At 42.8% G+C, this 17,590-nt stretch overlaps 2 protein-coding genes across 2 annotated transcripts in view; one reads left to right on the top strand and one right to left on the bottom strand.

Annotated features, from left to right (window-relative positions):
* LOC135528467 (RNA-binding motif, single-stranded-interacting protein 2-like) overlaps positions 1-8,096 on the top strand; it is a 41,304-nt gene extending 33,208 nt beyond the window's left edge. Inside the window, exons 6-13 of the mRNA XM_064957574.1 lie at positions 236-315; positions 819-928; positions 1,353-1,399; positions 1,790-1,883; positions 3,915-3,971; positions 4,211-4,321; positions 4,698-4,778; positions 4,929-8,096. Of these exons, the coding sequence (XP_064813646.1) occupies positions 236-315; positions 819-928; positions 1,353-1,399; positions 1,790-1,883; positions 3,915-3,971; positions 4,211-4,321; positions 4,698-4,778; positions 4,929-5,006 (658 nt within the window). The 3' untranslated portion in view covers positions 5,007-8,096. The remainder of the gene's footprint in view (positions 1-235; positions 316-818; positions 929-1,352; positions 1,400-1,789; positions 1,884-3,914; positions 3,972-4,210; positions 4,322-4,697; positions 4,779-4,928) is intronic.
* A 281-nt stretch (positions 8,097-8,377) lies between these two features.
* Positions 8,378-17,484, bottom strand: LOC135528466 (sentrin-specific protease 1-like). Its single transcript, XM_064957573.1, is given in 18 exon segments — positions 8,378-9,323; positions 10,721-10,816; positions 10,933-11,097; positions 11,349-11,552; positions 11,734-11,865; positions 12,081-12,215; positions 12,500-12,584; positions 12,730-12,768; positions 12,854-12,917; positions 13,133-13,413; positions 13,655-13,773; positions 14,188-14,326; positions 14,559-14,754; positions 14,883-14,967; positions 15,232-15,335; positions 15,338-15,457; positions 16,476-16,525; positions 16,910-17,484. Coding segments are annotated over 18 exon segments (2,217 nt in total). The 5' UTR covers positions 17,050-17,484; the 3' UTR covers positions 8,378-9,260.
* Between the last annotated feature and the right edge of the window lie 106 nt (positions 17,485-17,590).

Below are 17,590 nucleotides of genomic sequence, written 5' to 3'. Positions count from 1 at the left end.
GTCATATTCAGTTGCCAAATGTTGTCGAACATTGCAGATAGAAATGCCATGAATAGAGGTGATGTGATTCTGTATATTAGAGAGGCATGTTTGTTCTACATAGCCTATTTCTCTCTGAGCATTCCAAAACATTGTGTCCTGCTAGATGTGCCCCTGTTAAACTCACCTGTCTGCTGAGCCCTCTGCTGGTTACTGGGGATAGTACAGCATCCTGTAAATCAAGTTTTATTTGCAGGATGGAGTCAACAGAGAAATGTGAGACTATCATTCAACATTTCAATGGCAAATATATCAAGACTCCACCTGGAGTACCCGGTGAGTCATCTTTATCTCATCATGTTTGTTTTCAATTTCTTTTGAGAACAAAGTTTATTCTGTATGATGCCTTGGTTGAAAGGGTCAGGAGCAACAGAAAGGCTAGATCTTCCACAGTATCTTGGTTCACTGTCATATTTTAATTAAGCAATAAGGCCCGGTGGTATATGGCCAATATACCACGGCTAAGGGCTGTTCTTAAGCACGACGCAATGCCGAGTGCCTGGACACAGCCCTTAGCCGTGGTATATTGGCCATATATCACAAACTCCAGAGGTGCGTAACTGCTATTATAAATTATTTACCAACGTAATTAGACTAGTAAAAATAACTGTTTTGTCATACTTGTGGTATACGGTCTGATATACCACAGCTGCCAGCCAATCAGCTTTCAGGGCTCGAACCACCCAGTTTATAATGTATAATATACAGTATAAACACACAGATTATACCCCTTCAGTGCTCCACAGTCACTCAACCCTCTTCTTCTCCTCTCCTCCCAGTGCCCTTGGAACCCCTGTTGTGTAAGTTTGCAGACGGAGGACAGAAGAAGAGACAGAGCCAGGGAAAGTACCTGCAGAATGGCCGTCCCTGGACAACAGATGGGGAAACGGTGAGTTCTCATTCAGACAGTAAACAGTCTGCCATCTTCCCTGTAGTCTTTCTTGTTGCCATTTCACCAAGGCTATTCAGATACTTTCAACTGTTTTAAGTACAGTGACATTAAAGTAACTGTGTTGCTTCATCTTCTACAAGGAAATAGCAAGCATTTTTTAAATGGTCGGTTTGAGATACAAGTTTGAAGTGTTTTCTCTCCAATTTATGCTTTGGCCACAAATACGAGTATAGGATGAGTCAACAACATCATTTGGGTATGAGGTAACAGAACATTAACTTTTAAAAGTGAGACAGTTACTTTAAAAGCTCAAGAGGGATTTTTTGGTCCCAATTTCTTTCTGGTTCGACATTTCTCATTCAAACGCATGTATTACTGTATGTGTGCTTACTGCCTTGTATCTGAATGTGTTTGACCACAGGGAGGAATGACACTGACCTATGACCCCACCACAGCCTTACAGAACGGGTGAGCGAATACTCCACCAACGCCTCCACCACACCGATGACAGTCATTGTATTTCGGTACACCGTTCCAACGGAACGCTGAGCTTTGCCTTGCAGCGTTGCGGAGACAGTGGCAGTGCGCACCGTGTGGTGCTTACGTTGGATTTAATCAAGCGTACGCATCAAACTGTAGGCGTAGGCGGCTTGACAGAAATGTTAGCAGAAGGCGAATGTCAAACCTTTGTCGCGCACAGAGCCAGATGACGCTGCGTACCATTTTGCGCCGTGACGCTGTCGGTTTGATCAAAGGGGTTAAAACCTCAATGAGATGATCCTGGACATATGTACAGCAGGGTTGACCGTGTGTGTTGGATACTGATGGGTTTCTTCTTCTCTCTGTGTGTGTCTGCAGGTTCTACTCCTCTCCCTACAGTATGGCCCCTAACAGAATGATCGCTCAGACATCCCTCGTCCCCTACATGCACTCTCCTGTTAATACCTACCAGGTCCGTCTGTTGTATTTCTGTGGATATACAGTGCCTTGCGAAAGTATTCGGCCCCCTTGAACTTTGCGACCTTTTGCCACATTTCAGGCTTCAAACATAAAGATATAAAACTGTATTTTTTTGTGAAGAATCAACAACAAGTGGGACACAATCATGAAGTGGAACGACATTTATTGGATATTTCAAACTTTTTTAACAAATCAAAAACTGAAAAATTGGGCGTGCAAAATTATTCAGCCCCTTTACTTTCAGTGCAGCAAACTCTCTCCAGAAGTTCAGTGAGAATCTCTGAATGATCCAATGTTGACCTAAATGACTAATGATGATAAATACAATCCACCTGTGTGTAATCAAGTCTCCGTATAAATGCACCTGCACTGTGATAGTCTCAGAGGTCCGTTAAAAACGCAGAGAGCATCATGAAGAACAAGGAACACACCAGGCAGGTCCGAGATACTGTTGTGAAGAAGTTTAAAGCCGGATTTGGATACAAAAAGATTTCCCAAGCTTTAAACATCCCAATGAGCACTGTGCAGGCGATAATATTGAAATGGAAGGAGTATCAGACCACTGCAAATCTACCAAGACCTGGCCGTCCCTCTAAACTTTCAGCTCATACAAGGAGAAGACTGATCAGAAGACTGATCAGAGATGCAACCAAGAGGCCCATGATCACTCTGGATGAACTGCAGAGATCTACGGCTGAGGTGGGAGACTCTGTCCATAGGACAACAATCAGTCGTATATTGCACAAATCTGGCCTTTATGGAAGAGTGGCAAGAAGAAAGCCATTTCTTAAAGATATCCATAAAAAGTATTGTTTAAAGTTTGCCACAAGCCACCTGGGAGACACACCAAACATGTGGAAGAAGATGCTCTGGTCAGATGAAACCAAAATTGAACTTTTTGGCAACAATGCAAAACGTTACGTTTGGCATAAAAGCAACACATCTCATCACCCTGAACACACCACCCCCACTGTCAAACATGGTGGTGGCAGCATCATGGTTTGGGCCTGCTTTTCTTCAGCAGGGACAGGGAAGATGGTTAAAATTGATGGGAAGATGGATGGAGCCAAATACAGGACCATTCTGGAAGAAAACCTGATGGAGTCTGCAAAAGACCTGAGACTGGGATGGAGATTTGTCTTCCAACAAGACAATGATCCAAAACATAAAGCAAAATCTACAATGGAATGGTTCAAAAATAAACATATCCAGGTGTTAGAATGGCCAAGTCAAAGTCCAGACCTGAATCCAATCGAGAATCTGTGGAAAGAACTGAAAACTGCTGTTCACAAATGCTCTCCATCCAACCTCACTGAGCTCGAGCTGTTTTGCAAGGAGGAATGGGAAAAAATTCAGTCTCTCAATGTGCAAAACTGATAGAGACATACCCCAAGCGACTTACAGCTGTAATCGCAGCAAAAGGTGGTGCTACAAAGTATTAACTTAAGGGGGGCTGAATAATTTTGCACGCCCAATTTTTCAGTTTTTGATTTGTTAAAAAAGTTTGAAATATCCAATAAATGTCGTTCCACTTCATGATTGTGTCCCACTTGTTGTTGATTCTTCACAAAAAAATACAGTTTTATATCTTTATGTTTGAAGCCTGAAATGTGGCAAAAGGTCGCAAAGTTCAAGGGGGCCGAATACTTTCGCAAGGCACTGTATTACTGTGTACAGAGGATTTATTTCTTGTTATAAACTGGGCGGGTTCGAGCCCTGAATGCTGATTGGCTGACCACCGACTGTATGCCACGGGTATGACAAAATGCTTGTTTTTACTGCTCTAATTACATTGGTAACCAGTTTCTAACAGCAATAAGGCCCTTCGGGGGTTTGTGGTGCATGGCCAATAATGCCCCGGCTAATGGCTGTGTCCAGGCACTCCGCGTTGCGCCTAAGAACAGCCCTTAGCCGTGGTATATTGGCCATATACCACAGCCCTTCGGCCCGTATTGCTTAATTCTGAACATTTGCAGAGAGCACACATCTTATGTTGTGTGTCTGTCTTTCTTCTCCGCTGCAGATCCACAGTCCACAGTCCTGGATGCATCATCACCAGTCGTACCTCATGCAGCCCTCAGTGAGTTTTACCCACTGCTACTGTGGGTCTGTTACTGCCTATTAGTGAATCAGTGTGATCTGCCTGTCTCTCACTTTCTGTGTCTGAGAGAAACACCTGTTAGACATGAACATACCGACACTGTGTGATGTTTGCACTCGATGTTTGAGCTGCGTGACAAACAATTGTGTGTGTATGTGCATACGTGCATTTTTGTTTGTGTATGTGAATGTTAACTCTGTGTGTGTGTGTGTCCGTAGGGCCAAGTCCTGACGCCAGGCATGGACCATACCATGTCCATCCAGCCAACCCCTATGATGGGGCCTCTCACACAGCAGCTCAGCCACCTCTCTATGGGCAGCAGTGGCACGGTCAGTCCCAACGGAACACTACTGTCTAGACATACAGTAGATACTTTGGACAAAGACATTGTGTTGTCAGTGCCATCCATAACGCCACTTTCCCTCAATGAAGACAGTTTTACTCAGAAAAGAGACAGGGGGGGCATAATCCATTTTTTTCTCTATATATTTTTTTTATCCAGTTGGATAAACACTCCAAATAGCCTACCCGGCCGCTTGGAGACGTCCACATGGTCCTAAAGCACAACGTTGCCTCATTTTGTATCACATTCCAATGATAAAACAAACTGCAGAATGTGGGTGGGGGGGACATGTTCCCCCCGTCCCCGGTGAAAGTTGTGCCCTTGATGATTACATTCTAATAGTTTCCTTCTCTCTATTTTAGTATATGCCTGCAAACACATCTATGCAAGGGACCTACATCCCCCAGTACACCCAAGTGCCTCCGACCACTGTTTCAGTCGAGGTAAGAAACGCCCTACTACAATTTACTGACTTTATTGTCCCCGTGGGGAAAATGTGTTGCATTTACACATTTAAAACTATAATGTGGTATGAAACAACTGGTCTCTTTACTGACGATTGATTGATGAATTCTTCTTCAATATGTTAACAGGAAAGTGCCATCCAGCAACAGGTTTCCCTGGAGACTCCCACAGAACACACAGGTTACTCCTATCAGCTTAGAAAGTGAAGAGGAGGGACAGGTGGGTTATACTAGAGTCTATTTCCTGGGCCACCTGCGGTCCCGTACAGCTCAGCGCATAGTGACTCTGGACAGAAGCACCAGACAGTCACACTAAGGACAAAAGGATATTTCAAAATCAGAGGTTATGGTAAACTCTTGAATACAGACGAATGGATACTGTGAAAACAAACAGAACATGGGGCATCTATTTTGACCACAGAACATGACTCTACAGTCGAAGAAAGAGAAACCACACACAGGATTTTTTTTGGTGCACATATTAACAAATTATTTTCCTAAATATTCTGGTGAGTCAGAATAAAATCAGGATCATAAAAGTTACAACAACATGTGTTGTCGATTAGCTGTACTTTTTTTTGTAAAATATGCTGATTTCATTTTTCATCTGTTATTTGTAAGCTTTTCACCTGTATTTTTTTGGTATAGATTCAAAAAGTCACCAATCAAAGATTTTTTTTTGTTCATTTCACAATGCCATTGTTGTTTTTGTTCACTTCAGTGTTTTTACTGGTAAATGTTTGACGAGAGAAGGCTGAACCAACTGCTTAAGTTACTTAGATCATGGACGGTGTCATATCTGGTACTATCAACTCAGATACCGTTTTTAGCACTTGGGTCCCTAGTTGAAATTCTCACAATAATTCTCAGAATCTAAATAGATATTTAGAAATAAAGTTTAAGACAATCAAACATTGAATTGATTATTTCCTGATTCTGGCCAATTATAATAAAATCATGCAGGGAATAAAAAATATATATGCATGATTAAATTTGACATGAAATACATTTAGTTGCAGGTTATACTTGGGGAATTTAATCTTATATTTCTCCAATGCCAACCAACAACATAAATAAGTCTTTACATTTGGTTTTAGTGGGTTAAGCTGCTACCCTTTTAAACAGACCCAAAGTTGTTGTCAGGAGTTCACATTATTGAGTGTTGCGCTCGTAATTTAAACAAGTCAATTCGAGATCCAACGCTACTTTCTCTCTGTCTGTTTATAGATGCCTCTGTTTTTGTTTATTCGGTTTTGTTTTGATTCCGAGTGACTGTTTTTTTTATTTAAAGAAAGTTTGTGAGATCTTTTTTATTCGATTTAATACTTTTCAGATTGATACATTTTATTTTTTGGTAGTGTGCAGTGAGTGGTTACATGTTTCTATGGACAAGTAGATTTGTTTTTGAAGGATTTGTCTTTTTCTTTCGGAATAATGTCTGTCATTAGTCATTTGTGGTTTTTCTTGTTCTCAATCTCTGTTTTAATTTTCAATCACATGGAAAATGCTCTAAATGTTTGAGAGATTTCAAATCAGTCTGTCATCAGTGTTGGCACGTTCACCGTTTTAAAGAGGTGTGCTCAACTACTCATCACTCCAAGATAATTATGGGCTCGATTCAATCCAAATTGAAATTTAAAGGCAATGTGCCCGCATTCACGGTAAACGCTGCATATGTTGGCTCAATTGGAAATTACCATTAAATGTCTATTGCGCAATCCGTAACAATTTCAGCTTCGCTAACTGAATCGAGCTCTAAGTGTAATGCATCTTAGAAATGATTTCAGAAATGTGTCCTACGTGGTAGAGTAGTCACTAAATCAGTGGTTAGGGAATGCAGTGTGAAGAGTAACAATACCTCCTACCCAACAAGAGCAATGTAAAGTCAGCTGAGTGTTCGTGTGCAAGATTCGGAGACGTTTTCTAAACTCTTAACTTCTATGTTTCTCCAGGCTGCCCCGCACAGTCACAGCGGGTACTGTCTCCAGAGCTTCACTCTTCCGTCAAACGTTCACAAACCAGGTCTAAATCCCAGGTCAAACATCCAATCAGACTGTTTTGTTTCTTAAAAAGGCCAGTGATCTATGCAATAAAAAAAAACACACATCCACAATAATGCAATACTTACGCTATAGATGAATTTCAGATAACAATGGGCTGTTTGTTTGTCAATAGTGACTTTTGAAACTTAGCATTCTGCTATTGGTGGCTTTCATTTGAGTTCATCCAAAACGTTTAGTTGTAAGATTACACGCCTCGCTGTTCATCGAAATGACAGTGAGATCGCTGCATAGAAGGGAATTCCTGTATATGCTCTACAGGCTATCTACTAACCCTAACCTTAAATCGGTGATAGTATGACCATCTGTAGAAAGAGAGTCGACAGGTGGACTATCCAAATAAAGTGTTACCATGTACAGCATGGTTCATGAGGTTGGAGAAAAATCTCTCAGCTATCTTGCTAAAGGCCTCACACCATCTCCTAAAAACGGGATACTGACTACCTTTGTCCACCCAGATACAATCATTATTGTTGGCCAACCGAAATATTGGTTGTTGATTTTTTTTGTTTGTTACCAAAGACATCCAATAGACATTAAGACATTTCTAAGTGATCAATGCTTGGTTTAGAATACATCTGTAGTTCTTTTTCCTTGATTTGTGACTGTACATGAAAAGGTTTGTTGACACTAGTAATAAGCTTTATGAATTGTCTCATGAATTAATTTGTGGTAGGAAGAATATTATCAGAAATGCCTTGTAGATTTCATCAAGAGAGGATTTAAAAAGGGTGCTACACACTAAATTGCTATCTGGAAACATTTATGCAGTCTGCAAAGTGTTTGATAAAACAGGAATTATTTCCTTGTAATATTTACACCCACGTAGAATCAGTCTTAGGAAACCCCAATTTAACATTTGTTACACTCATTTAATTTTGAGGCCATAATCATTCCAGATTTGAGTTTAAATCAAAAATATTCAGCATTAGTTTGAGATGTCGGAATGCCCTTTGCCCTTGTTCAGACAATCATTTACATGAAGTCCACTTGAAACATCTTGCTGCTAATTTAGGATTTTAAAGGTTGCGTAGGAGTGGGCTCTACTGCTTTGTCTTTCATTGTACAATGCCAACTAGAGGGAGGAAATATTAGTTGAAGCTCCGTCCAGCAATAAGTCACCAACGTCATGTCAGGTTAAAAAGGAACACATTTCATAGTCATTGGCTCACAGCCTTAACATCTACTATCCCCTGGCATTATCAAGTTCATTATAAAGCAACCATGTACAACCTTTTTCACTTTTGTCAATCATTCATTTGCCCTTATGTACCACACTAGCAGGTCTATGGCGGTGTTTTAAACACAGCCTTAAAAAAAAAAATCCCCCTTTCTAGACTAACAGCTTTTCAAAATGATTTTTTTTTTAATGTTATTTTTGAACTAGGTCATTTTTTAAATTAAAAGGAATCCACTTATTTTTTATATATTTTTTTTTACACAGTTTGTCCATGTGCCTTTTATTACCAAGTGTGTATGTCATGTAAAGTACACCTTTCCAAACAGATGCACACACACAATACTTGAGGAATTTATTTCTAAAAAGACTTTGTTCTAGATACAAAACAGATAATAAAAAGGTACAAAATGTATATTAAATACATTATCCAAGAAACTGTATACTCATCAGTATATACACACATGTTGAAAATATCCAGAGAAAAATGCACTAAAGTTTTTTGTTGTTGTTGCTTTGCTTATTAAAACAAAATAGACTTTAAATTTCAGGTTACACAATTTAGTATTGGAATAACAGGTCTCTTGGTCAAGGAAGCATCACGGCTGCTTATCTGTTGATGGGGTCCAATTAACCAATGAGGATACTCGTGTCACCTCAAGTACCACACAATAGCAATGATCCACACCACTGCCATATCTAGGCCTACCCTTTTACAAATTATACTCTGAGGTCAGTTGCATATATTTTCCATTTAGCTAAAAAAACACTATCAAATGTGGGTTTCCCAATATAAAGCAAAGAATGTCACTGCATCTCGAACTCTGTTCTCTCATTTAACCAGTTTATTGAACCAGGTAAGGGGTGTTGACCATAGACTATAAAAATAAAAGGTGTTAACAGTCATCACATCACCAAGCTCTCATCGAACTGTACTTCTGAGTAGTTTACAAAAATATCGACAGTGACAAAAATACAAGCAGTTGCACTGGTTGGCCCAACTTCACTAGATGGATGCTCTGGCGGGAACATTTCAGAGTAATCATTTGTAAATGAGAACAACCCCCCAATTGAAAGAGAGACCTTTGCTTGCTAATACACAGGAGGTTGTGGTTGCAATAAATGTATCCTCCTTCAATGGAACAGCCACAGCGTCATGGGCACCGTCATCATTTCAGACACTTCCTCGCTCTTGACCTGTTCAGAAATCTCTTCCCAATTCCATCACAATAGTTTCCGATTCAATATCTCCCAGACCATGCGTCTCCTGAAGTAGGGCATGTGTTTCTGTCAATTGGAGGGAAGGGAAATACGGAGTTAAATACTGAGTTAGGCTCAATCCCAATGCCCCCCCGATATATGGGCGTTTGACATTTGTATGAATTGTAATTCGTGTTTTAGGGACTCCTGAGCAAACAAGCAGATTTAAAAGATTCTAGCTGAAGCATTTAACGTTTCTGCAAATGTAAAAAAAAATAAAAAATAAAAAAAAAAAAATTTTTTCGCAAGCTTGCCTTCCCTTCATTAAAAAAACCCGTAAAAGCCTGACTTGCCATTGTTCTTCATTGTGGTAACGTTAGAGATTGAAAATAATGGCCAAGCAATGCAGTTGAAGTAATGTAGCTAGCAAACTGCTGTTATGCAATGTCGTGCTTCAGTACTACAGCCAGAGGATGGGTAACGCGACAGGCACATTGTTATTTTGTAGTTCTCATACTACGGTGAGAAATGGAAGGAAAGCCATTACTACCGCAGCTACAGGCACTGTGGAAAACAAGGCTTGTCGTCAATTAATTGTGTGGTAGGTTACCCTTTGGTTGCTTCTGCTGTTCCCGAGTGATGTCCCGTTCCACAGGGTTATTCATCTCTCCCTACCACTAGTTGCTCTGTTTGAGGAATGCTCATGCTTATACCGTTACACTTCCATTAAAAGCAGAGTCGCCAACAAGTGCCAATCTCTTATAGTGACCGGGCATCACATTTGAGCAAATATACAGCAGCCTCTTACAAGTGCCAGGTCAAAAAAAGCTTAAGGCCAGTCTGCTCTGGTGGAATTTCTCAGCATCTCTCTACCTCGCGCTACATGATTGATCCCTGCATTTCAAAACGCAAGTCTGTCCGTATAACCAGGGAGAAATACTGATCAATTCAATTGCTTTGGCAACATATGGAGTGCATTCTAAATGCAGCCAGTGTTCCAAATATAGAGATTGCATGGGCTGCATCTCAATCCATCCTTAACGTCCGAACGGTTAGGCCTGCAAAACGAATATGAACCATCCATGGAAAGTTGACCCTCACGAACACGATGGTTTTCTCCATTTTGCTCTATGACCCCCACAGGTGTCACGGGACTCGTCTGAAGCTAACCCATACCAAATGAATGGAAGTATGGAGGTAGTTTTGTGCCTACAAAAATAAGGGGTTAAATGTGTCTCAAATGAAAAGAAAAAGGCTAAGGACATATTTTTCTTTATTTCCTAGATATGGGACAGACACTTTGACACCGCATACATTTTTTTGACTGTCTTTTTTGCCATTTATGAATGTGTTATGGGCTATAGTAGTAAAGGACAAATTCAACATTTTATCAAATAAAACTTTTTCAAAAAACCTCAAGATGGTATGAAACACGGGACCTTCCCCCCAACAGACAGTGACAGCTTGGCGGTTGAAGCACTTACTTGTGTAAATGTGATTGGCTTGTCTTTGGTGATGTACTCAGCATATTTGCAGGTGAACATTCCACAGTCACTTCCGTTCATCTGCTGAGGAATCTCCTGTAGGGAGAAATGGCTTGAGATCCATTTTTCAAAAGACGGCAACATCTATCAGTGAAGTGTCAAAGCATGTTGAGTTGAGAGAGATCTCGGGTTAGATACAGTGTAACACGTACGTTGCGTTTCTTGCTTTGCAGAATCCATTCTGACGTATCCAGGTCTTTGCCCTTCTTGTCCTTGCTTTCCTGCTGCAGGTATTGCAGCAATATCCTGCAGGCTTCGTCATTGCTTCCTCCCATTGAATCAAAGTACGTGACAGTCTTCTTACGGAGATCCACCACCTGAGAGAATTATTATATATATTTTTTTATTAAAAAAATATATATAACAGTCAATATAAACATCACACGACAGATTCTGTCTAGTGTGATTCCCACTATAGAACCAATCTAAACTGTACTGGCTCCGATTATTTTTCATTTTCCAGCATGGTTCCAGCAACTATGGTGGATGCATAACCAGGCCGGGCCACTGTACCCCCCCCCAGGTAGACGGGCAGCAGCAAAGTACAATGTATTGTATGTTAACTCACAGAGAGGCACCAGTGCACCCCGAGGTGGACGGGCACCAGTATGACGTCCACTGAGAAGATGTCCATCTTTTTGGTCCAGCGGCGTACGGCAGAGTAGCCTGCGCCGCGGAGCTTGGGGAAGAAGAAGGTGTTGAAGGTGTGGACCGTCGGCAGGCCGGGATCCTTCCCGCGCTCCACTAGCAGGTTCATGTAGAAGTTGATCACCTTGGAAAGAGGAAGCGGGGGTCAAGCAGAGAAAACAGCATAGAGCCACGGATAAACCCCTTCTGTATTAGTTATTCTCTTTTCTGTATAGACACACAGAGAGAAGAAATGACTAGCCGTCTCCAAAAACAGCGGTATGAGACGGCGATATTAACAGAAGCAGCGTGTGACGTGCTCTCACCTCGTCGTTGAGCCAGTTGAGGTGGCTGAGTGTCTGGAGGTCTTTGCGTGTGATGGTGAGTCTGAATCCTTCACTCAGCATCTCGTCCTGGCTGCCTCCCCTCAGCGCCCGGCACACCTCCCCCTCCATATCCTGGTCACAGACACGCAAACATGCCAGCTCAGCTAAAGGCTGGACACTATGTACATTCCTGACGCACACGAGTGAGCAAATCCATTTCACTTATTTAAAAAACACACTTAGTACAATTATTGCAATGCATTTTTATTGGTAATGAGCTGGCTCACAAACGCAAAGTGCAGAAATAGGCACAACATACGGAGGTAAAAACAAACGGTGAATGGTACCTCGGTGAGCTCAGGGAACTCCTCGGCGGGTTTGGGTCCCTCGACGAGAGGAGATAGAGGAACCTCCTTCTCCAGAGGGACTCTGACATGCAGCTCCACGGACCTGTTGCCCAGCTGGCTGTCATCTGACAGACGCTGGACCAGACCACAGGACAGGAGGGTTAGACAGACCACCAAATCCTTTTCTATTGAGTACAGGCTTAGCAGGACAAGTTTGAATGCTGATTTCAGAGCGGTCCTCCCCGTGTAAAAGAGCATCCTCATTTCATATAGCTAATAACCTACAGGTTGAACGAAGCATAGAGGGGAAAACTTCCTATATTTTCCCATTGGCCGCATCGGTGGTAAATGTGGGACTCGGTATAGACATGAGGGCTGACGTCACACCATTGAGGGCAGAGAAGGGGATGCTTAACTACCTGTCTCAGCAGCTGAGCAGCTAGGGCCTCCTGCTCCTCGATCTGCCTCCGTCTCTCCCGGGCACGAGAGTCATACATGCTAGTCCTGGAAAAAACGGACACACACATCCGACTTGAGGACTTCTAGAATGAGCTAGAGGAGGATTTCAATTGTATTCAGTATGCACAGGCGCACAGCAAGATACGCCGTATGAATTTATCAAGGAATGGTGACAAATTAGGGGACTTACAATTCCTTGATCCAGAGTTCAGCTTGGAAGCATGGCACACTGGAGAGACAGACAGAGAGTAACCAGGCTAGATGGGAAACAAAGTAAATAATGCACACCAACATAAACGATTCAAAACACATACCTTGAACTGCATGGCTTTTTGCCCTTCTGCTCTTTCACAATGATTACGGAGTCCCCATCATGCGCTGCAGAACAAGCCATGGTCCAAATTAGTGCAAGAGAGACACACAGGCTTTTATAGAAACACAACACATAAAACTAACGATGGCACTGCAGCGTTATCATGCCGTCTCTGTATAAAGCTGTATTCTGCTGGTGGCGATAAATCAATGTCCCTCCTTGGGGTCAATAAACTACTACATCAACTCTGATGAAGTGGAAACGGGCTAAGACGTTTCACCTGATGATTGTGTGTCCTGAGAAGAGGTGTCTTGTAGGGTAGCTGGAGAGGGGGCAGACTGTAGTGTCTCTGGTCCCCTGGGGCTGAGGTCTGAGTCGGGGGCCCAGGTGTGGTTCCCTGCCCGACTGGAGGAGCCCTTCCCTGGGCTGGGGACGTTGCTGTAGCCCTGGCTGAACTCTGGACGGGGGCTTGGGGGTTCACTGGGGCCCTCGGAGGCATCTCCTGCCCCCGTAGGGGACGAACACTGGAGCAGATGCCTGCTGGTGCTCAGGAAGCTGGTGCTGAGAGAGAGAGAGCGAGCGAGATTATTAGAAAGGAGCACCAGCACACCAAATGGCCAAGACGTAGGACAATCAAACCCTGGGGAGAAGTAGAAAAGGGTAGATTTCCTGATGAAAACGTGTGTGGTTGCATCAACGTGAGAGTACAGGTCCTTGAGCACGACTGAACTGTCAGTCATCCTCGGGGACTTGAGGAGAGCGAGAGGACTGTAGCATTTGCGTTTGTGCTTGTTGTACTCACAAGTCTCTGTGTGAGCGCGGAAAGTCGTGGGGGCTGCCGTTGTGGAACGACAAGGACTGGCCACCTGAGACCATGGCCAGCAGCTGTCTGTACACAATCTTCTCCTCCTCACAGACAGACTGGAGCAACACAGAGAGGACCCATCACTCTATATTATAAATAAAGCTTGGATATGAGGTAGAGGCAACATTCTCCAGGTATATTTCAGGACTACGTGATATGAGCAGGTCGTAACTGAACTTCCCCCTGGGGAAAAATACTTATTCTACTGTATCTATATGGACTTATGTTAGTCGAGACAAACACACACACGGATAGACACAATAGAATAAGTATTTTTCCCCAGAGGGAAGTTCAGTTAGACCATGCTTCAATCACGTAGTCCTGAATATACCTGGAGAATGCCTGGATCCTTTTAGCTGTTGGGCTGTTTTCAAATAACTCTGTAACATAACAGCGTTATTTGAAAACAGCACCAAGAGCAAAATTTCAGCAAGTGGGAGCCATAAATATTCTGGTAGCTGGTATCTCACCTCTTGCGCGGTGCAGCGAGCCCTGGCTCTGAGGAGGCGGTTGGAGGGGCTGCCGTTTGAAGGACTCTGCACAACGCGGATGGGGAAGGACTTCTCATACATGCTGGTGAAAGAGCTGCATCCTGCTGAGGTCAACTGGCTACAGAGAGAATTCGATTACTGCACCGAACATGTTACTCATATTATTGTGAATAGAACCATATCAAGCACAGGAAATAGAACACTTTCAAATTCAAGCTCTTTAACAACCTTGCAAAGGGCCCTGTTCAAAAATCAAGCCCTTTCAAGGTTTTCAATGCTTGATTAATAGCAGAATGCATTTTTACCCAGTGAGAAAGGCAGGCCTAGATCTATTGACAATATGAACATACCTTGTTGAAGCAGGTGTTCTGAGGTGGCTCCTGCCCAGACGGGTAGAGGGACATGGCTTAGGGGTACTGCTGGAGGAATGAGGCAGACTGACAGAGTGCCCATTCGTTTTGGGCGCATCACGATGTGTGAGAGCCATGCACACTTGCCGTCTGCAAACCTTCGATCCTATCACTGTCTTCTCAATTCTAAAGGACTCTGCCGTGAACGGAGGAGGAGAGAAAGTGTGTCGATTAAACAACGGTTCCATTTCCATATCAACATTACTGACATTTCCAGCCGGCAGCAGGAATGATTTCATAGACATTCTTAGAAAAGAGTCTTGCCCGATTTAGAGTTTCTCCATTCCAGAGTTGTCAAGGGAGCGACACACATCCCATCCAGGGGATCAGAGTACCTCACCTCAAGGACCTGAAAACAATACCATAAAAACAAATGGCATCATTGTTCAATATGAATATAACAGAGCGCTGGCCTGTAATAAACTGGAGTAATGAATACGTATGAATCTACTACTAGATCTGGGCTCATATTCAAAAACTGTCTCAAAAGTGCTGATCTATAATCAAGCCCCCCCCCCTATTCATTATGACTTAAAACTCAAAAACTTATCCAAGATGAGCACTAATACTTTGTGAATTAAGAGCCCTGAAACATCATAAAGAGATCCAATACCTCAGTCTCTTCCCAGACAGATGAGGGACGAGGTGCAGAAGTTGAGGGTTCAGGTTGAAGCTCTTTTGCTGGCTCTTCGTGAAAGTGTTCTTCCGGAGGGGGTCTGGGGAAGTGGGCAGTATGTTCCTCAAGGTAGGAGTCACACTATTCCGTACCCAGGATGCCACGTTGGAGCTATGGCTCTTCACCCCTTCAGCTGCAGTCTTCACTGTGTCAATGAAGACCCCTGTTGTCATATGCACAAACACATCATATCAGTTCAGATAGGGAACCATGGACTGTATACACTACATTACCAAAAGTATCTCATTCCAAAAGAGTTGGTCCCCCCCTCTACTGCTATAACAGCCTCCACTCTTCTGGGAAGGTTTTCCACTAGATGTTAGAGGGACTTGCTTCCATCCAACCACAAGAGCATTTGTGACACCGGGAATGTTGGGCGAGTTGGCCTGGCTCGCAGTTGGTGTTCCAATTCATCCCAAAGGTGTTCAATGGGGTTGAGGTCATGGCTCTGTGCAGGCCAGTCAAGTTCAAGTTCGCTTTGTGCACGAGGGCATTGTCATACTGGAACAGGAAAGGGCATTCCAAACTGTTGCCACAAAGATGGGAGCACAGAATCGCCTATGCTGTAGTGTTAAATGTCCCTTCACTGAAACTAAGGGGTCTAACTCGAAACATGAAAAACAACCCCAGACCATTATTCCTCCTCCACCAAACTTTACAGTTGGCCCTATGCATTGGGACAGGTAGCGTCCTCCTGGCAGCCACTTACAGTTTCCCGGGGCAGCTCTAGCAGGGGAGAAATTTGACAAGCTGACTTGTTGGAAAGGTGACATGCCAAGATGGGGCAGCAGGGTAGCCTAGTGGTTAGAGCATTGCAACCAAAAGGTTGCAAGTTCATATCCCCGAGCTGACAAGGTACAAATCTGTCGTTCTGCCCCTGAACAGGCAGTTAACCCACTGTTACTAGGCCGTCATTGAAAATAAGAATTTGTTCTTAACTGGCTTGCCTAGTTAAATAAAGGTTAAAATAAATAAAAAAGATGGTGCCATGTTGAAAGTCACTGAGCTTTTCAGTAAGCCTATTCTACTGTAAATGTTTGTCTACGGAGATTGCATGTCAGTGTGCTCTATTTTATACACCTGTCAGCAATGGGTGTGGTTGAAATAGCCTAATCCACTCATTTGAAAGGGTGTCCAAATACTTTTGCAAAAATGCACAGCCAAGATTGCAGTTAGCTTACCCATCCGAAATCTCTTCACTGCCAGGTCATCTTGGTCACCATCCTCCAAACTATAATAACAGGGGGGAAACAATATCCAATATGCCAGAGAATCAATGACGGGGGGGGGGGGGGGTCAGACAGTGTGCCATACTTCAGTAACGTTAGCTAGCTAGTAGCAGCTAACTGGCTGGTCGAAATCTCACCACCATCTCAAATAGACAGGTCCGCAAGTTTAGCTACAACTCACACATAGTTGACAATTAGCTAAACATAGCATCTAGTTAGGTCATCCAGTGCCACCACGAGCAGGTACACTAAGCTAAATTAACTAGGTAACGTTCGTTTATTAGATGACTAATGTTAGTAAACTAACGTTAGCCAAGTTAGATTACTACACAACAAATAGATGACAGATAAGTTAGCTAGCTAACATTAGAATAACCTTAACTTACCAGTCGATGGGTCTTTTTGTCCTTATCCGACCACCTTGTTGTACTCCGTGTGTATCATTATCTTGTTGGTCGGGAGCTGGTACTCCATTGCGGAGATTAGCGAAACCCGTTCCAATTAATTCATAAAATTTATTGAACATGTTTAGAGAAGTTTAAAACCTCCCGCCCGCGAAAATGTGTATCGCTATGGTTGCTTCCAGCCCGCCTGCCAGCGCAGGAAAAAGCACATAAAGCCACCCAACGTCATTCGACCGGGGAAAGTAAATCGTAGCTAGTTAGCTAAACAACACTGCTAACCAGCTAGCTATCAAGTTACCTTTCTCCGTCCCTTGAAATTAGCTAGCTTGTGGTTAGCTAAACTAGCTAGCTAACAATCCTGGTTATGTGGCTGTAGCGACTAGGATTTCAATCACTATCACATTCGACTATGCCATGTATATTTCTTAAATAGCAAAGAAGTCCAAAGTAACTCAATGTAGTACTTCAAATAAAAAATAACTCATTAAACGATAACCTCTAACCTCTCCCGCTTCTTCCTCATTCAAAACCACAACATGGTCGTCACTAGTTACCACAGCCACTAAGTAATAACCATCTCTATTTCTAAAATGTATATTTTTAAAATGTGATTTTAAACCTAACCTTAACCACACTGCCAACCATATGCATAACACTACACTT

This window comes from Oncorhynchus masou, chromosome 33, assembly GCF_036934945.1.
Source record: "Oncorhynchus masou masou isolate Uvic2021 chromosome 33, UVic_Omas_1.1, whole genome shotgun sequence".
NCBI lineage: Eukaryota > Metazoa > Chordata > Actinopteri > Salmoniformes > Salmonidae > Oncorhynchus > Oncorhynchus masou.
Note: the sequence above shows the minus strand (reverse complement) of the source record. Positions and strands in the feature narration are given on the sequence as shown.